Raw genomic sequence first — 20,638 nt, 5'->3', positions numbered from 1 at the left:
ACCTCCTGTGGAGACCCAGGGCCATCCTGGGGGACAGTGGGAGTGTTGGGGTGAGACTGGGTGGACTGTGGGAGAGAGGCTGGAATCTCTCTGGGACCCATCATCCTGCTTTCCCCCCTCTGTTGACCTCCTCCTGTATGTATTCAAAGAGCTGAATATTTGGGCAACCGCTCTTCTCATCTTCCAAAGTAGCATCTTGGGGACTCAGGTGGCCCCTGTGCAACCTCAGAACTTCCGAGCTACTCCTTCACAGAGATTGGTGGCCGGCAGGAGGCAATGGGCAGGCCTCGGACACCCAGGCATGCCTCCGTGATGGCCTCAGCCAGGACTTCAAGGGCGGAGATGGGAGCAGCCAGGCCCGCTGATCACAGACTGTAGAGATGCAGACCAATCTCAGGAGCAGAAACCACCTGCTTCCTCCATTGCCTGGGCTGAGCCTCCTGGAGAACTGTCCCTCTTTACCCTGCCATGTCCCCAGCCTCAGACCCACCACACAGTTTTGTGCCACCATCACAGTGGCATGAAGAATGAATCCGAGCAGTTGCCCCCCAGCACCAGTTATTCACAGGACTAGCCCCAGGAGCCATCTGGCTTGCCCTGTGAACATAAGTTATCCTCCCTGAGGTCCTGAGTCAGGAGGGTTGAGATCAGGAAGAAAACCTGGGGAGGCTCGGGTCCCCACAGTCCTGCTATGGGAGGGGGCGAGGGGAGGGCTGGTCAGGGCGGGCACCCCAGGTGCTGCTTGTAATTCCCAATAACTGTGGTTTGATTCTGCAGGTATGTATCAGAAAATATAAAACTAGGCAATTTGTCGGCTCTTCGAACTTTCAGAGTCCTGAGAGCTCTAAAAACTATTTCGGTTATCCCAGGTAAGATGCCCAGGTTTGCCTCTCGGATCTCAGCTACAAGTGATTTTCTCTCTGTCTCCCCTCCCCTCCTCTGACCGTGTGTCTCCTCCTGGCGTGTTGTCATTGTCTCGTGTGTGAATTTCCCTTGTTACAGATACACAACTGAATTTGTGGACCTGGGCAATGTCTCAGCCTTACGTACCTTCCGAGTCCTCCGGGCCCTGAAAACTATATCAGTCATTTCAGGTGAAAATCAGGTTAAACGCCAAGGCTAGAGGGACACGCTGGGGCCTTCCCAGCCACCTAGGAGCTAAGGCAACCGTTGGGAAGGCCCCTTTGAATGTGCCTGTCACCAGAATACCTTTCCCAGAGCTCAGGTGTGAGGGCTCAACAGTGGACACGGCTGTGCCTTGAAAGCCTCAGAATGGGCTCTGGGCTGCCCATCCCAGCAGCTCCCACCCTCACAGACACCGGGAGCACAGGGCCCCGTGGAAAGTTCTGGACCGAACCCAAATTCTTCCCAAGATAGTGATTTCTTTCCCAAATGGAACTGAGCTTGATCAATAGCTAAAAGCTTGTATTGAATTGCTTTAGCAGAAGCATCGTCCTCTAATAAGTGAACCAAAAGACCTGGCTCTGAGGGAAACCACACACACACACACACACACACACAGAGCAATAAGGGGAAACTCATGGCAGTGCCCAGTCCCTGCATCATGCCCCTCTGGTCACATGCACAGCTGGAGCCACAGCCCCGTTCTGTGGACAGAGGGCACTCTGGGGACAGGAGCCATCGGGCCTTGGCGTCTAACGGCCTCGCTGCATGGTGCGGTAGAGGTTTAGCAAAGCATGCGTGGTAGCCTCAGGAGGAAGTGCTCCTTGGCGGATGTTGGCAATCATGCTGGAAATCAAAACCTGGATGGCCTCTCTGGAGAGCCAGTCTACCCTCTCTGCAGGAAAGCTCCCAAAAGATTTGTGATGATTTCAGAGCCCAGAGGCCAGCGCCCAGAGGCTCCTTCCAGAGCCTTTTCTGAATGCAGCCACAGTCAGAACAGGAGAAGGCACTTCTTCTAAGAAGGCAGCTGGGGAGAGGTGGCACAGCCCCTGTCTAGGGGGGTGTCAGAGCTGAGGGGAGAATCAGGTGAACTCCGTGGCTCATCCCCTCTGGCTTTGGAAAGCTGTAGGTCCTGCGCCATTGGCTGCTACTGTCCCCAAGGAGGCAGGGGTCCTGCTCTGCACTCTCTCAGAGGAGTTCAGACCCCTCGGTGGAATTAATTATCTTCTAAGAGAAGCACCACTAAGCCTGTGTTCAGACTGAGCTTCAGAATGTTCCTCCTGGCCTGTGACCCCACCATGGGATGTGAACAGGGGTCACTTGCCCCTGTTCACCACAAGTGGGCCAGACCTCTCCTAAAAGCCAGTAGCAAGTGGGGCATCATGCCCCGGCCACCCCATGGAGACAGGGTTCATCTGCTTTGGGGCACACATACATGCTCAGAAGCCTCAGGGTTTGTCACCTGGGGAGAACCTCTCGGCACATACCCCACAAGAGTAACAGGCAGTTAAGAAAAGGCATGGTCCAGTCTGCTTTATAAGAAAGACCAAAAGGGGAAAATATTTCTGAGTCCTGGGAAAAAAACAAAAGCCTGTTCACTTCAATGCAGCTCTGTCACATCTGTTCAAAGTCACCACTATCCTATGGGACAGCAAATGGCAGATGCTACAAAAGTGGGCATTAGAAGAATGCTGTGACCAGCATGATGGAAGGCTCCCTGGAGGAGGTGTCCTCTTGAGCAGAAGCTTAGATGGCCTTGGTCCTCTCTGGATCTTGTTCTCCTTTCCCATAAAAGGAATGAAATTGGAATGGTTGATTTCTGAGGGCTCTTCACCGGGCCTGTGAGAACTGTTGGGCAGGAGAGGTCCCCAGGTATTCCCAAGACCCAACCCTTCCCAGGTCTTCTCAGAAAGAATCCCGTTGCCTTGTTGGGATCAATCATGCTGTAAGTGACCCGACACTAGTATGAGAAATATTTTAACAAGTAGCTCTGTGCTCACCAAGGGCATTGTCTCCACAGACCTGAAGGTGCTTTGCTGGGCCTCAAACTGGATGCTTTAGGCTTCATGGTTCAGGCAGAGTCCAATATGGGCATTCGAGCTGCTGCCTACTACCCCTCACTTTGTGCCCCATATGGTATGGGCAGGGTCTGCAGGCCCAGCGGGCAGAACCATGGTGTGCACACCCAGGAGTCCTGAGCCTCTGCTAGAGAGCCTCTGGACTAGGAAGAGCTGGTGACTCCCACCACCCCCACGCCAGCCCAGTGCCCCACAAGGCCCACCCACTGCCCAGGCGGTTGCCAACATCTGCCAGGACGATTTCCACAGGGAATGCCGAGTGCTCTGGGCGCTGGGCAGGTGGTGTCAGCGGCACGCAGGGAGGACCTTCTGTCTCCATGTTCACCCATCGCTGCTGCCTGTCTGTGGTCCCGGGCCCAGCAGCTGCACACACAGCCGCTACGGGCACGCCTAACACATTAACCGGCTGGAGATGGATGGAGCTTAATCTGAGACCTGGCCGCTTCCATGTGGTGGGGGGGTGCGGGGCCGGAAGGCAGGGAAGCCCCTCGCTCTGGATACTCTGCAGGAACTTGTAATACAGCCTCTAAGTGTCAGATCGAGCGTGTCCACATGTGCTTTTCTGTCCCTTTGCTGTGTGGTGCTGGCTGCTTTAGGGAGCTGGGCTATGCAACTAACAGACCGTGGCCTCTCGGCTTTGGGGAATGGGTAGATTGGGACGGATCCCAGAGAGACAGGGCCAAGGAGAACAATGCAAATAGGTCAGCCCCTGCCCCTGAACCTTTCCCACAGGCGGGCCCCCAGCAGCATGAGCCCCTTAGGACAGCACCCACCGGGGGCCTTCCCGGGCTCCCCAGACGCCTAGTGCGCACACAACATTCCCCTCCCAGTGGCTGTCTCTCCCCATCAGGATCAAGGCTGAGCCTCTCAGTTGCCCCGGAGTCTCCCTCTCATGGGCAGCATTGCAAAGGGCAGGCCTGGCACACCTTGGGGCCAGGCAAAGGGAGACAGCTTCGAATATTTTCTTCCTCAAGAAAACAGCATTTTCCACATCCATTTCATATGTTTGGCTAGTGGGGAGCAAAGGCACACAACCAGACTGAACTCCTGCCCTGGGGGTGTCAGGGCAGAATCCCAGCAGCAGAGGAAAGAGGGACTTTGGTCCAAAAAGCCCACGAGAGGCCTCCTTCACTGCCCTGTGCTGCCCACCCAGCCCAGCACCATGGCCCAGCCAGGCCCAGGGGAACAGGAAGCTCTATGCCCATGGCAGCCCATGCTGGTTCTCGCCCTCCCAGGCCTGAAAACCATCGTGGGGGCCCTGATCCAGTCTGTGAAGAAGCTGGCCGATGTGATGGTCCTCACAGTCTTCTGCCTCAGCGTCTTCGCCCTCATCGGCCTGCAGCTCTTCATGGGCAACCTGAGGCATAAGTGTGTTCGCAACTTCACAGAGCTCAATGGCACCAACGGCTCCGTAGAGGCCGATGGCCTCATCTGGGCCTCGCTGGACCTCTACCTCAACGACCCAGGTGCAGATGCGCTCCACAGGCTGGGCCGGGCTTCATGAGGCCACCAGGGCTGGGCCGCCCCACACACAGGCCCCACCAGGGGCAGGCTGCCCTCCAGGGCTACCCAAGCCTTTGGTGATCCCACAGGCCAACCATGTGCTCAGGGATCCCAGCTGCTGCCCTTCGGCTCTGGGAGAGGACAGAAGGGGAACAGGCGAGTGGCTGCCCTCTGAGTTCTCAAGCTAGATGGGGATACGGCTCTTGAACAGGAGGGGGGCAGTCAGTCATGACCAATGGGAGGTGGAACTGACCCCAGGGTGTCAGCGATGGAAGCTGACCTGCCTGCAGCGGGGGTGTCAGCGTGGGGAAGCATAGTTTGTAAGGCCCCAGTGGAGAGGCCATACCTGCTTGCCATGAGATTTTCACAGTGTCCCTTCCCAAGGTGTTAATTCATACATGTGTAACCCCAGAGCCTCAAGAGAGGGTCAGAACAGACTCACTGATGGCACAAAGTCATGTGAGCCCCTCTGGTGTGGCTAGCCCTTGGGGCTCACTGTGCTATCCAGGCTTATGGCCAGCATTCCTTTTACCTGATGCCATCAGTTTGGCTCAAAGGGAGACACTGGTGCCAGGCCAGAGCCCAGCCTGTGGACCTGAGGATACTCTGAAGTTAGGGCCTCCTACACATACCAACAATGCCCTTTGGAAAAAGAAACAGACCAAAACTCAGTGACCAAACTTGCTTATGGTTCAGCTATGGCCAAATAGCAGTGGTTCTTAATTTCAGCGTGCACCAGTCACCTGGAGGGCTCCAGAAAACAGACTGCTGGGCCGGCCCCAGAGCATCTGAGTCTGTAGGTCTGGGGTGGCGCTCAGGACGCTAGGTTTCCAACCAGTTCCCCATCAATGCTTGGTGCCACAGTCTGGAGCCCCCACATTGAGAGCTGCTGCCTTGGACCAAGGCCAGCAGTAGTGGATGACAGGGACAGGAGGGTGGCCACAGAGAGGAGAGGACAAAGCTGGTGCTTTGTGTCTCACTGGTCCCCCAGCCCTGTCCAGACAGGCAGTGGTTTGGCCACCGTGGCTGACGGGCATCCATCCATCCCCCTGCCTTATGCCCGAGGAAGTGGATCCAGATGGAGCTGGGCAGGAAGCAGCCCACCAGCCCAGGTGGGACTCGGTAGCCAAGGGGGACTCAGCCCGGATGCCTGCCTCCTAGTTCAGGACCTCCCTCGGCCCTGCGTGGCTCCAGGGTGGCTTGGGGCAGGGTGGGGGTTCCAACAGGGACTCCCTGAGTCCTCCGAGAGCAGAGGAGGCACTGGCAACTGAGCGCTGAGGAGCAGCCAGAGGAGGCGCGGAGCTGCCTCAGGCTCACCAGGGTGAGGGAGGGGCTGGGCCAGGCAGAGAAGAGCAAAGCCCCACCGTGCGCCTCTGTCTCCCAAGGCCCTGGGTATGAGGCAGGAATCCCAGGCTTCCGGCTCTGCCAGCCCCTCATCACCGAACGCTTCTCTTCCAGAAAACTACCTGTTCAAGAACGGCACCTCCGACGTGTTACTGTGTGGGAATAGCTCCGATGCTGGGTATGTGCCGCTCACCCCGGACGCCTCACCCAGCTGGGAAGCCTCCCACTGCTTTCCCAGCTGACTGATTGCAGTTTATACCCTTGACCCCAGCGAGGCCTTCCCCTGCCTCCTTTCTCTGCCAGGCTCCTGGCAGCGCCCTTACTCCCACCACTGGGAAACGATGCAAGGGGCAAAGAAAGGGAGGGGGACCCAGGCCCACACGAGGAGAACGGAGGAACAGAGACCCAAAGCTGGAGGGGGACAGGGCCCCAGCAGCCCAGTCCCGGCTTCATCCCCTTCATGCTCCCTCCTATCCCGTCTGAACCGCAGCCTGCCCCTGAGCCTGGGGGTGCATCTCAGAGATGCCCAGGGGCCTGTGCGCACAGGGCCAGTGTGACTGCCGCAGGTTGCCGGGGGAGGAGACACACAGGTGGTGCGGTGGGGATGCTGCTCTGGGGTGCTGCAGCCCCCATGGCTGGAGATGAGGTTCCAGAGTCCTTCCTGTCACCAGAGATTGTCTGGAAGGTCCTAGGACTTTAGCAAGGCAAAGAGGCCGCTTGCCAAGGCCGCCGCCCCCTACCGTGTCTCTCACACACTACCGTACAGGCAGCTCCCACAGCAGCTGGGATGACCTGTGGTGTGGGCAGGAAGGAGCCAGATTTAGGCCTCTTGGTATATAGATGGGTGGAGGAAGGGGGAGGGAGGTGTTGCAGGTGGGACACAGTATGACCTGCAAGGGGGGCAGGCTCTGCAGCATGGCACTATGTTGGTGACGCTAGCTTCATGACGCAGCGGGGCAGAGCCATGCTTCCAGGGAGTGAGTCAGGCCCAGTGAGGGTCTCAGGGGCAGATGACCCCTGAAAGCACGAGACAGAATCTGCGGGTCTGGCCACAGGACATGTCCCGAGGGCTACCGGTGCCTAAAGGCAGGCGAGAACCCTGACCACGGCTACACCAGCTTCGATTCCTTCGCCTGGGCCTTCCTGGCCCTCTTCCGCCTCATGACGCAGGACTGCTGGGAACGCCTCTACCAGCAGGTGTGTGGGTGCGGGCCAACAGGGGGACACCAGGAGTGGGAGTAACTAGCCAGAAGGGGCCCCAGCAGCTTGTCCCCTGGCAAGAGCTGAGGGGCTGGGGACAGGGGACTGGGACCCTTGTATCTGAAGGATGGGGGTCCAGCAACAAAGATACTTTCTTTTTGCTGGTGACCAAGTACCCATCCCTTTATGTAGGACACTGCCCTGTGAGCAGGACACTTCCCCACCCTATGTGATGGAATAGTCCCCTCTGTGGACACATTTCCTCTGTCGCCTGGAACATTCTGCCTTTGTGGGTGGCACCCTACCCTGTGTGTAGGTCATTGTCCTCTGTAGTTATGACACTTCCCCCTGTAGGTGGGATATGCTCTGCCCCCTTCCCAGGCACATTCAGGCTGGGCAACTTGGAACTCCATGACCATGACCCAGAAGGGGCCCCGGTAAAGATGACCTCTACCCTTTGCTCCCCCAGACCCTGAGGTCTGCAGGAAAGATCTACATGATCTTCTTCATGCTTGTCATCTTCCTGGGCTCCTTCTACCTGGTGAACCTGATCCTGGCTGTGGTCGCCATGGCCTATGAGGAGCAGAACCAAGCCACTATCGCCGAGACAGAGGAGAAGCAAAAGCGCCTCCAGGAGGCCGTTGAGATGCTCACGAAAGAGCACGAGGTGGGCGCCCCATGCAGCTGCGTGGCCCCAAGCCCAAGCCCTGCCCAATTGGGTGCCAGAGGCATGGCACCTGCCAGGCAGAACCAGTACCATCAGGCAGAGCAAGTGCGTGCTGGGTGAACATGTGGCCCCATCTGGCAGAGCCGGCGTCTGCTGGGGAAGAGTGTCCACTGGGAATGTGGTGCCCACTGGGTAAGGCCATGCCTGTATGTGAGTGTGGGACCACCCTCTGGGGAAAGTGACTCCCTATGACCCAGACCTCTTCTGCATGAAGGTGGTGGCTCCTGGGGGGAGGCAGTCATGCACACAGGGCCCAAGGGCACCATGTGTCCATGGACATGGTCTGTCCTGGCCAAGGGATGCAGTGGGTGGAGGAAGGTCTGTGTCTGGAGGCCTGTGCCAGCTCAGAAGCAGGTGCTGGGGATGGCGCTCCACACCGGGCATGCTGGAGGCTAGCTACAGGAGCTGTACACATCCCCGTTCTTCTCACTGCCCCACGCCACCTCCCCCAACCTGCTTTGGCCAGCTGAACCTTCTGAAGATCCCCTGCCCTCTAGTTCTGTCACTTCCTCTGTTCATCGACATCCTGGCCTGTCCCCCATCCTCCTCTCCACAGGCTGCCGGTGTCAGTCCTGCTCTCTTCCTCCCTGGACTTTGATCTTCCTCAGAACATCCTGGTCTGAGCTCCTCTGTCCATGAACCGCATCTGGGGCATGCGTGGCAGTCTGCTGGCTAATGAGGAGAGCCGAGACACTGAGGGCTGCCTGGCCTGCCTTCACAGTGGCCGCACAGCCTCAGTGACCAAAGCATGCCTTCCTCCTCCTTTCCCAGGCCCTCCTGCGCAGGGGCATGGACACCGTGTCCCGCAGCTCCTTGGAGATGTCCCCTTTGGCTCCAGTAACCACCCATGAGAGAAGGAGCAAAAGGAGAAAACGAATGTCCTCGGGGACAGAGGATGGTGGGGATGACGGGTTGCCCAAGTCTGGCTCGGAGGACGGCCCCAGAGCAACGGTAATCCCCAGCTGAGGCTCTGGCCCCCTTTGGGGGTGGGTCTGGCCTCAGAAGCCCACCGTGCTAGGCCCCCATGCAGCCAAGTCCCCACAGTTGCTCCCTGAGGAACCCTCTCAGCCTTCCTATTCCCATGGCCATTCTTAGAGTGCAGGAGCCCTGACTCGGGGCAGGGTAGATTTGTGTGTTCTGACATCCCCAACCTCAGCGAAGTCCCCAGCACTGGGCTGGGGGATGCTGCATGGTATGGTCTGATAGGAGCCAAAGGACATGCCCATGTGAGCCAGGGCACTGTGATTGCCCCAGTCCTGCTCAGGCCGGCGTGCCTATGCCACCAGGAGCATTCCTGCCTCCCTCTCCCCCTACCCAGTCTCAGCCCCACCTCCAGGCTCAGAAAGCTTGACTCTTAAAACTCCAGAGGCACACAGGTGGACAGAGATCCCCAATCATGCAGGATTGCCCTAACCCTGTACCCCTCTTCCAAACACCCCTTGGCTCAGCCCACCCCATCCCCAAGTGACCAGCTAAAGCCCTCGGTGCTCCGAGAAGTTGAGCTGGGGCTGCTGATGCAAGAGGGAGGCTGCGAGCACATGAAGACTGGCCTCGGCCCTGCCCCCTCTCCCTGTGCCCCCAGAATCACCTGCGCAGGACTTCCACGAAGCCCCGCTCCAGCCGTGGGAGCATTTTCACCTTCCGCCGCCGGGACCTGGGTTCAGAGACAGACTTTGCAGATGACGAAAACAGCACAGCAGGGGACAGCGAGAGCCACCGCACGTCATTGCTGGTGCCCTGGCCCCTTCGCCGGCCCAGTTCCCAGGGACAGCCCAGTCCTGGGACCTCAGCTCCCAGCCATGCCCTCAATGGCAAAAGGAACAGTGCTGTGGATTGCAATGGGGTGGTCTCCTTGCTGGGGGCAGGTGACCCTGAGGCCACCTCCCCAGGGAGCCGCTTCCTCCACCCTATGATGTTGGAGCGCCCCCCTGACACGGTGAGTCAGCCCGTGAGCCGGCACCAGGTCGGAGCTGCCCTCCCAAACTGGGCACCAGGGCCAGATCCAAAAATTCCCACCACGTATTTACTGAGCACCTATTGTGTGCCAGGCTCTGGAGGTGAATAAACATACCAAAAATGTCTCTGTTCATAGAACTTCCATATTAACAGGGGCAGCCAGGCAAAGACCAAAGAAGAAAAATCAGTACCTGTGTATGTATGGCATGTAATGGTGATAAACAGGGATGGTCTTTAACTGTTTAGCAGCTGGTATGGCCCGGTCACCAAGATGCCCTGGTGGCACAGGACCAACGTCCTGGAAGCCCTACATGTGCCAGGTGTTTGCCCTGTAAAGTTGCTGGGTCCCGAGCAATCCGTGGGGTCCAGGAGAAAGGCTAGAGTGGGAAGAGGACACTCACAGAGTTCTCGGCGACAATTCCCAATCTTGAGTATTTCAGTACTTTATAAATTGGTAATTCAATTATAAAGTACTGCGGGAGGGCAGAAGCAGGGGAGGGGGCCTGACTCATTAGGGGGATTTAAACAAAGACCTGATGGAGGCAAGGGTGGGAGTCAGGCTGTGTTCTGAAACCATGAGGGTGGTCCGGAAGAGCGGGTAGGACCAGATTCTGGATGCAGCTGGGTTTGAATCCCATTTCACAGCTTACCAACTAGACAGCCATGGGCAAGGGACTTTAGTTCTCTGAGTGTCTCTTGGTAAAATGGATGAAAACTACCCATCTCAGAATTGTCTCAAGAACAAATGGGCAATATGGGTCCAGCAGTCAGGACGTGGGTGAGCATGTTGCTGTTGGGATGATGTCGTAAGAACATCCCGTCATGATGTCATCAGGGAGGTGTGTTCCAGGCCCAGAGAACAGGTGCGCAGGCCGAGGGCAGAAGCACGCCTGCCTATTGGAGGGAAGGCCGCAAGGTCCGTGTGGCTGGAACCAGGAGTAGAGGAGAGGGGGAGGGGTTAGGGTCAGAGGGTGAAGGGAGAGGCCGGCCAAAAGGTGCAAGGCCAGTCAGAGCTTTGATCACTCTGTCAGCCAATCCCATGACAGACTGGTAACTGCTCAGTCAGCCAGTGTCCTTGCTGACCCCTGACCCCCAACATAATGCCCAGAAGGCAAAGGGCACATGGGTGGCTCAGCCCCCAAGTCTGCTGGCAGACAGAGGAAGGCAGACTTTCTGCAGAAGGCAGGACAGGGAGGCTGGACGACAAAGGGGAGTTTTGCTCCAACTCAGACACTGGCTGTAGCTGTGGGACTTTGCACAGGTCAACTAATCCCTTTGGGCCTCAGTTTCTTCATCTGTTAAATGAAACAAAATTCATGCTCACATCAGCAGATTGTGGTGAGGACTGAGTTAAAGCCTGTCCAGGGCTTGGAGCAGGTACTTGTTCAAGTAATTATTATTGTTCCATAGTATCATTTATATTGAGCAGAAAGGAGTTAGAGCAGGGGGTGCCCTGCAGATGGCCTGGGTCCTCACATTTCTCTGGAGCAGGACCAGAGAGGGCCCTGGGAGACCACTGGAGGCAGAACACAGCTTTCCAGGTGGGCCTGGGGAGGCCCCTGGCCATCACCTGCAGGTACCCCAAGTCCCAGTGGCTCAGGCCCCACTGCAGGTCCAGCCCTGGAGCCTCAGGCTGTGGAATCAGGGCAGCAGCCCCGGCGCTAATAGAATTTCCTAATCTCATTAGGGAGAAAATCATCTCATTGTACTGCACATGTCAGGAGGCATCCAAGTTCAAACACTTCATTACCAGGAACCCTCACTTCTATGGGTCCCATTTGTAAACTTAAAGAGATTAGCAGGCCAAGGCGGTTATTTGCAAAGTTAAAAGAATTAGCAGACCAAGATGAAGACACTGAAAAGTTAAAAAGATAAGCAGGCTGGAGGCCCAGGGATGCCTGCTCTACTTCTGCTGGGTCCCCAGGGAGACTTGTCTGCCCAGCTCTAGTCTGGAAACAGTGTCAGGCACATAGTGTGTGCTTAGTCAGCGTGGGAATGGGGAGAAGGGGCCAGCGTAACAGACAGCTCACATTTCATCTATCCAGGTTGGGGTTGGGGATGGAGGAAAAGATTTGCTTTGTATGCTGTCTACATGACAGTGCTTGTCCCGGAAGCCCGGATGGTACTGAGGGAGACACAGCAACAGCCACCACACTTAGACTTTGATCCTCCTTTCCCCTGCTTAGCTAGCAAGTTAGGAGCAGAGCTAGAACTTCACCCAAGCCTCCTGATGCCAAGTAATTATCCAACCAGCCAGCATTTATCCAGAGCCAGCCTGTTGTGTTGAGTACCAGGCAGTGTTCAGGGCTCTAAGGATAAAGCAGTAAGCAAATCAGGTGAGAGCTCTGACCTCGTGGAGTTCACATTGTAGTCAGGAAAACAGATGGCAAACCAATCAGTAAGTCCAGGTAGCAGCAGGGGTCACGTGATAGAAAGTTGCTAGGAGGGTGACAGATGAGAGCTCTTAGTTAGAACAGCCCAGAATGCCCTTCCGAAGGAGCAGATAAGGCCGTGAGGGGGAGCAGGCATGACATGCTCAAGAGCAGGGGACCAGGTGTGGGGCAGCGGGAGGGACACAAAGTGAGCGAGGTGAGTTTGCATTTGGACTGTGCAGGGACTTGGAGGTGATAAAAAAGTAGGCAGGGCTGCTGATCAGAGGGTCATTGTGAGCAGTTTACTTTCTAAGGGCCTCCCTTTCTGCCATGTAGGGAATAGAGGGAAGAGAAGAAGAGGCTGGTCAGGAGGCTGTTGCAGTAGTTTCAGGAAGAGATGATGACAGCTCGCCCAGGATAGGGTATCAGCCAGCTCTTACTGCAATAATGCTGTGTAACAAACCACCCTACAGTCAGTGGTAACAAGCCTCTGTTCTCACACTCACTCAGCTGCAGGTTGGCCGTGACTGGGCTGATCCAGGTTGGGCTTGGCTGGGCAGCTCTACTGCAGACTGTGTGTTAGCTCAGTCCATGTGCTGGGTCAGGCTAGGGGTGCCCCCCTTGTCTTTGTTTTGAGGCCCAGGCTGAGGGTGGCAGCTCCCAAGGAAAAGCCTTCATGGAGGTCTGCTGGAGCACAAGAGGAAGGCAGACAGCTGGCACGAACATGCTTACACCTGTGTTCTGGATGGCCACCAACATTCCATGGGCCCGAGCGAGTGGGCCATCAACAGTGCAGGACATTACTCCAGTAATGTCCTCCAGAGCAGTGCTCCAGAGCAGAGGAGAAGGAGTCAGTGTCTGCTAAGTGGTAGTAAAGGAGGAGGAGGAGAAAAGTTGGGCGAATTTAAGATGGGCTTGTGAGTTAAGCTGGCCAGACTGGTGGTTGCATTGGACCTAGGGTACATTGTTAGCTCAGCCCCATCAGGCATTCAGGCACCTCTGCTTGAATACTTCCATGACTGGGAGCTCATTATCTCCCTAGGCAACATTTCAGGGCCATCCCACCAATTGCAAAGGTTGGCCTTAACTTGAGCTCAGATGGGCTTGGTACCCACCCCAGGCCCAGGCTCTGCCACCCTCGGTGGCCTTGACCCATCTCCCACTGACCTTGCTCCTGCATGCTGGACAGCCCAGTGCCATCAGCAGCCCCAGCTCTGGCTCCTGGACTGTGACATGTAGGGCCCTGCTGGTGTGAAGCCTTCATGGGCCCCCGGGTTCTATGGGGGGCTCTGAGAATGCCTGCTGTCCACTCCCTTCATGAGGACATGCCACACTTCTTTCACAGGCCTGGTGCTGTCCCTTAGAAAAATAGCACAGCATGTGCAAAGCAAATCCAACAGTACCTAAAGTGAAAGGACGTGTCACCCTCTCCTCTCCTCCCCCGCAGTCCAGTCCCCAGTCGTGTCCATTGGAACAGTTGTGTGTGCATCTTCTGGATCTTTCTCTTGGTTTCTTCATCAAACTATTTGTCTTAGAAGTGCTCCTGTGGGAACATACATGGGCCTGCCTCCTTCTCTTTGTTGTCTGTATAGAGTCCAGGGTCAGACTGTATCCATAATTGATTTTAATATTCTTCCTTTTGACTAGTTGTTTTGTGTTTAATGGTACTAGGAACAATGCTGCAATGGACATCACTGCACGTATATTTCGGGAGCATGTGTATAAATTATTCATGAAGTTAGATTGCTAGACAAGGAATTGCAGAACCAATTTAAAATTTTCTTGTTAGATACAGCCAAACTGCCTCCACAGAAGTTCCTACCAGCTATGTCTAAGCATTGGGCTTTTTGCTTATTAATGTCACCTTAGAGCACAGATTTTTTTTCAGCTTCTTCATGCTCTTGACCCTAGGGAGCTTGTGGTCAATGGAGACCACAGATCATTTTTGCATGTCCTAGTGCATGTGACAGCATCTGGTTAGTAGAACTTGGTATATGTAGTTTCCTGTCCCCACTCCAGAATTGCCACTGATGAGAGATGGTGAAGAATAAAGGAGAATGCAGGTGTCCCTGATGGGCAGGAGGGGTGGAGGAGCTGTTCACAGGGAGGGAGTTGGGAGCAGGGAAGCCCAGTGTCCCCTCAAGATCCCCTCCTGTCTCCCTGTGACCACCCCCCAACCCCGAGCCCAGACTAGCTGCCCCTGGTCCAGCAGCTGCCCTCGGTGCAGCAGGACCCCTTCCCCAGGCTGATGTGTATCCCCTGGCTGCATCCAGACTACGCCATCGGAGGAACCAGGCAGGCCCCCAACGCTGACGCCCCAGGTGCCATGCATGGATGGCTTCGAGACGCCAGCAGAGCGGCAGCGGGCCCTCAGTGCAGTCAGTGTCCTCACCAGCGCACTGGAAGGTCAGCAGCCCGCGTGCCCCATCCCGTCTCAGGTCGAGGTAGCCTTCCAGTGACCCCAACTTGAGCCACATGTACCCAGCCACCGGGCCTGCCCTGGGCATCCCCACAGCTATCCACACTTCCCAGCCCCTCTGCTCATCCTCGGCATCTTTTCATCTGTTGCTGCCTGTTCTTTCCTGGGCGGCCACAGGAATCATGTCTGGGTTTCTTCCAAACATTCCCACGGCCATCCTGTTCTAGCCCATGTCTACCCCTCGGTCCCAGCCAGTCCACCCTGGCCACCCCGTCCCAACCTGAGCTTGGCACCAGCTTGTTCCCTCTCGCCCCATGTATAGTCACACCTCCTTTCCGGGCTTCCCAGCCCGCTCTTCCTATCTGTGCTAACACATCCCAGATGTCCACATCTATTCCTTCCTGGTCTGTCTAGGTATCCTGTCTGAACTTGCCTGCCACAGATGTGTTATCCTTTTCAGCCTATCCTCCCCTGAGTGTCCTTGTCTGTGTGGGTCTGTCGTCCTAAGAGAGCCCACATCTGTCCTCATCTGTTCTATCCCAGGTTTCCCCACACCCATTCTGGCCTGTCTCTGTGGCCTCTTCTCACACATTCCCAGAGTAAGGAGACAGGACACAGGACACTCCTTCCCTTAGCCTTCCTTGCCCTCACTGTCCCCTGTCATGTAGAAGCCCTGTCACTCCCTGGGTGAGCCACATGTCTTTTCTAGCATACCAAGAAATATATATGCAGTTGACAAAAGCAAACCCACTCACTGGCTGTCCCCCCAGAGCTGGAATCATCTCACCGCAAGTGCCCGCCATGCTGGAACCACTTCGCCCGGCGCTACCTGATCTGGGAGTGCTGCCCACTGTGGATGTCCATCAAGCAGAAAGTGAAGTTCATGGTCATGGACCCATTCGCCGACCTCACCATCACCATGTGTATTGTGCTTAACACGCTCTTCATGGCCTTGGAGCACTACAACATGACAACTGAATTCGAGGAGATGCTGCAGGTTGGGAACCTGGTAAGGGCCGCCAGCCACTGACTCTCAGATGGGCATCCTGGTGTGAAGGGCTCTTGGATAGTTGGCACAGTCTGTATGGGGGAGGGGAGGGATTCAGAGCACAAAAGGATCTTCTGAAGGTGGGAGTCACTATGGAAGAACTTGCAGAGGGAGTTTCTTGATCAGCTCTTCAGGAGTTAAAGAATGGAGCTGGGAGAGAGAGGCTGAGGATAAAGGTATCCAGACTAGTAAACACAAGTGGGTCAGGGGTGAACCTAAAATGTGTAGGAACCTGAGGCATGGCAATTAGTAATGGAGGAGAATGTGTGCAAAATGAGGCAGCTTCCTTAGGGAAAGGATGGATAGGTGGGTAGATGGATGGGTGGGTGGATGGATGGATGGATGGATGGATGGATGGATGGATGGATGGATGGATGGATGGGTAGATGATGGGTGGACGAATAGATAGGTGGGTAGATGGGTGGATGGGTGGGTGGGTGGGTGTACTGAGTAAACCGGGCAAAGCCAGATCTGTATTCTGACTCAGCTCTTACCATGTCACCCCAAGCAAATTACTTAGTCTCAATCATTGGCACAATAAGTGTTTGTTGAATTTAATAGATGTAAAATTAGTATGACAATATCAACCTCATAGGAAGCTAATGAGGACTGAATAAGATACTGTGTATAAGGTGCTTGGCTCAGAGTTTGAAAACAATAAGCACTTAAAATAAATGATAGCTGTGGTTATTGCTGTTGTTACTAAAGAGATTGTCCCTGAATGTCAGAATGGATCTAATTCTGATTTTTTTTTCAAGTACAAATCAAATTCTTCCTCTTCACTCTAAAGACAGGAAACTGAGGCCCAGGGAGTGACACAGTGGTGGCAAAGCAGGGCATGTAGCTGCTATCTCCTGACTCTGAAGGACAGGGCCCTCCCAGCTCTGTCCATGTAAACACAGAGTCAGCCATTCTCTGGGGATCCTAGGGCAAGGCTGGTACAGGACTCCTGGCCTCAGAAAGGAGCTCCTGGGATCCTCTCTGAGCTTGGGTGGGGGCCCAAGCTTTCCCCTGCTGCAGACCCAGCCCTATCTTGGTCCCAACTGCTTACCCCCACAGGCAGGCAGGCAGTTCTCCTATACTGGGGCCATTATTATTTTCCATATCCAGAACTCTAGATAGTTCTCTGAAGGGTCTATTTGAATTTTTTCACAAATTCAAGTCCATTTTGCTGCATTTCTACTTCTTTTCCCTTCTTCTGCAAACAGATGGGAAAGATGTCTCTGCAGGAGTCCCATGGCACAATTGTGCCTGTCTTGTGCTGAGCGGTCTCCAGATGGGGGTCTTGTAGGATTTCTTCTTGTGGTATTATTGGGATGTGACCATTGGGTTGGACTGAGCAGCACGTCAAGGTGATGAGAGCACTGGTGGCTTCCCTGGGTCACTGAGCTGTGACCAGGTTGCAGCTGTGTTAAATGTGTGGCTCAGTTATTACTGCTTGGTCATGTGTTTGGATTGCAGTTATATTTTGTCCTGCTTGGATAGCGTTTTTGCTGGTATGTAAAGTTTTCATTATTTTGCAGTCAATATTTGTAGGTGGTTTCAATGTTAAATGTAAAGAAACAAAACCACAAATGTGATCATGGAGAAATAATCTTGGTATGGGAAAAGCCTTTCTATGCATGCCATAGAAGACAAATTCTGTAAGAGAAGATTGACAGATAAACAAAAATGAAAAAACAAGTGAAATTTCTGTTCCTAGCAATATTACAGACAGAACCTCTGAAAAGTCTCCTACTATGAAACAACTAAAAATAGAGCAAACATTCTTTGCAATGCATAGTGAAGCTTATGAGAAAGTAACAAACATCCCCAAGTGCCAGATACAAAGAGGGGCTTAAAAACCATAACAGTAAACATGTGAAATGATTCTGTAGTTGTGGTGGTGAGGGGGTGACATTGCTCATTTGGATAATCTGTGGATTTGGATTTCATGTTAAGACAAGATACGTCTTTGAGACAATGTGAGTACAGGATGGAACTGAATAGCCTCAATAAGAATATGACCCTACGACATTCAGTAGAATGGGGAACCAGGAAGAACCCGCCAGTGACACTGGGAAATGATAAAGAAAGGAGAGTCTCACCTCAAAGCCAGGGCTATAGAGGGAAAAGTAACCTCTGGAAGCTTGTGACTCTGAATTTGGCCTTATACACATTTAGAGTTCAGATTTATAACACAGTGTTCCTGGAACCTATGCCTAAAAAGTTAGCACATAAAGCGGTCCTAGGATGATATCTTGGGGCCCCAAAAAGAGGAAAATTCAGAACTTCTCTGGCAGGACACACTTTTATAAATAACACCCAGGCCAAGCTGGATTCCCTAAATTACAAAACATACAAGGAAATACTCCACCATGAACAAGAGTCAGCATACACACACACACACACACACACACACACACACACACACACACACAGGCTTATCCTCTTAAGAATATCAGATAATAGAACTGCTGTGTAGAGATGATAAAATAACAATGTTTATAATAACTAAAGGAAAAAAAAGGAATTAAAAACATGAGGAAGAATAAGACAGCTTTGGAAAAGAGCAAAATTAAATCTCCAGAAATGGATAATATAGTCATAAGATTAAAATCTCAATGTATAAATCAAGTAGCTCATTAATACAGCTAGGGAGAGAATTAAACTAATATAAATATAGATCTAAGTAGGTTTCCCAGAATGTACAGAGAGATGAAGAGACAAAATATGAAATAAAAGGTTAGAGACATGAAGTCAGGACCAGAAGGTCCAGTGCAGAGTTGATAGGAGCTCCAGAAGGAAAGAGAGAATGCAGGCAAAAGAATATTAAAAAAAGATGACTGAGAGTTGATAAAAAATGAATTCATAAATTGTAACACATCTTGTGCAGAACAAATAAAAATAAACATATCTAGACATGTCATGATGAAACCGCTGAACATCAAAAGCAAAGACATCATACAGCAACTTAGCTTAGTAAGGAACAACAACTAGATGTATAGCAGACTCCACATTAGCTCCAACAGAATACAGACAACAATAAAATAATAATTTCAAAGTGCTAGAAAAAATACTGGACAACCCAGAATTCTGTATCCAGTTTATACTACCATTTAAGAAGGCTACTAAACAAAGACCGAGAGAGTTTTCCACACACAGATTGTCTCTGAAATAACAAAAATTTGTACTTGAGAAAGAAGTGGTTGCATTAGATTGGAGAAGATCTGAGAAAAAAATAGTGAGCCAGTGAAGTGAGGGAGAATGTGGACAAAGCTAAGCAAATAAGCAGGCGCTGGCTGTTTAAAACAATGACAGTGATATGACTGATTGGAGGGTATAAAGGTAGGAACTAAAACTTTGGACAACAATAGCATATGAGATGGGTGAGGAGCAAGGACTGGAGACGAGGAAGTCTGAAGTTCATGTGCACCCTGAAATAGTAACTTAGACTCTATGTCTGATTGTTAAAACTTTTAAGGGAACAACTAAGAGGATAGAGATGGAATGTCTCAATTGTCACACTAGTAGAGAGGAAAATGGAGAAATTTTAGTTCAGTCTAATAGAAGGAAGGAAAGGAGAAAAAAAAATAGAAGACACAAAACAAAGTGTAGACATAAATCCAAATATATCAGACGTCACAATAAATAGAGGTGGATTACAGTCACCAATAAAAAGGAAAACTGTCAGTTTGGTAAAGAAATAAAACTCAAGTATATGATTTTTACAAAAGATACTCAAAATATAGGGACCAAAATTCCCAAAAAGGATTTTTAAAAAGAGAGATGACAAGAGATACAGCAGGCAAATACTATAAAGAAAATTGATGGAGTTATAGCAAATCAAACAAAATAAACTTTAAAGCAAAAAGTATTACTGAGGGATAAAGAATTCGAAAACATCAAGATAAAAGGAACAGTTCACCAGGAATATAAAATGACTATAAATTTGTATGCACCAAACTACATAGCTTCCAAATATCTAAAGCAGACAATAAGATAAATTTAACAAGACCACAATCTTAGTGAGAGATCATGCTCAATAACTGATGGGTAAAGCTGACAAAAGATTAGCAAGGATAAAAGGGGATTTGAATAAAAGAAATAAAAATCTCGAGTTACTGAATGTGCAGAGCCTAACACCCAACAACTAAAGAAAATACACATGGAGCACTTAGAAAGTAACCACATTTTATGTCTCAGAGCAAGTTCAGCAAAGACAGGGTATCATGCATCCTTTGTTCTCTGACCATTTGTTCAATCAACTTAGAAATTTTTAATAAACAGGTACATTTTTTTAAGTATATTTCCAGATAACTCATAGCCAAGAAAGATATCATCATGGAAACCACAAAAGCTTTATAATGGAAAGAGAATGAAAATACTTTTGAGTTGCAACAAATGCAGTACTTAGAGGAAAATTTATAGCCTGAAGTATATGTATTTTTAAAAGAAAAATTGAAATTAATGAGCAAGGCATTTTATTCAATTAGTTATAAAAAGAACAAGTATAAGCTCAAAGAAAAGATAAGATCAGAAAATAAAATAATAAAGCAATATTCATCAAAGAGAAGTGTTTTTTAAAAATACATATTTTTGAAAAGAATGACAGCAAACTCTTAATAAGATTAAAATAGGAGGGAAATGCAAAGACACAAATATTAAGAATGGAAAAGGGGCTTAATGCCACAAACAGCAGTAAAACGCAGTAAACTCTCAAACTATTAAAACATAACAAAAGAACATTATAAACAACTTCATACCAATATAGTTTGAACAGACTAAGTGAAAACTTCTTAGAAAAATATGGGTCACCAAGAAGAAATTTTAGTCATTAAAAAAAAGATTAAGAATTAAACAACCAAATCCAGCAGTGTATGATTAAGAGAAACTGAAGAAAAAACTCCTTATTATTAAGTTGAGTTTATTCCAAGTATATCAGATCTTCACTTTGATGTCAAAAAATTACTTAATAAAATTAAATTATTTGTGATAAGAGCTCCTAGCAAACTAGAAATAACCTGGCAAAAACATCTACAAAAATCTACAGTAAATATCATAATTGACCATAAAACATTAACAGCCTTACTCCTAAAGTCAGGAGCA

The 20,638-nt window shown here is 51.6% G+C and overlaps 1 protein-coding gene across 9 annotated transcripts in view; it reads left to right on the top strand.

Annotated features, from left to right (window-relative positions):
- The window catches only part of SCN5A (sodium voltage-gated channel alpha subunit 5), an 89,478-nt gene that overhangs the window by 31,671 nt on the left and 37,169 nt on the right, over positions 1 to 20,638 (top strand). For 6 of the 9 annotated variants that reach the window (XM_073222453.1, XM_037014351.2, XM_037014349.2 and 3 more), the window contains 9 exons: positions 1,003 to 1,094; positions 4,217 to 4,447; positions 5,943 to 6,006; positions 6,884 to 7,025; positions 7,498 to 7,695; positions 8,527 to 8,706; positions 9,338 to 9,691; positions 14,357 to 14,489; positions 15,273 to 15,511. In XM_073222453.1, the coding sequence (XP_073078554.1) occupies positions 1,003 to 1,094; positions 4,217 to 4,447; positions 5,943 to 6,006; positions 6,884 to 7,025; positions 7,498 to 7,695; positions 8,527 to 8,706; positions 9,338 to 9,691; positions 14,357 to 14,489; positions 15,273 to 15,511 (1,633 nt within the window). Of the gene's footprint in view, positions 1 to 777; positions 870 to 1,002; positions 1,095 to 4,216; positions 4,448 to 5,942; positions 6,007 to 6,883; positions 7,026 to 7,497; positions 7,696 to 8,526; positions 8,707 to 9,337; positions 9,692 to 14,356; positions 14,490 to 15,272; positions 15,512 to 20,638 lie in introns of all 9 variants that reach the window. The other 3 variants (XM_037014352.2, XM_037014350.2, XM_037014348.2) reach the window with 1 other exon arrangement.

The sequence above is a fragment of the Manis javanica genome, chromosome 15 (assembly GCF_040802235.1).
Source record: "Manis javanica isolate MJ-LG chromosome 15, MJ_LKY, whole genome shotgun sequence".
Lineage (NCBI taxonomy): Eukaryota > Metazoa > Chordata > Mammalia > Pholidota > Manidae > Manis > Manis javanica.
This window is presented reverse-complemented; position numbering and strand designations above follow the sequence as displayed.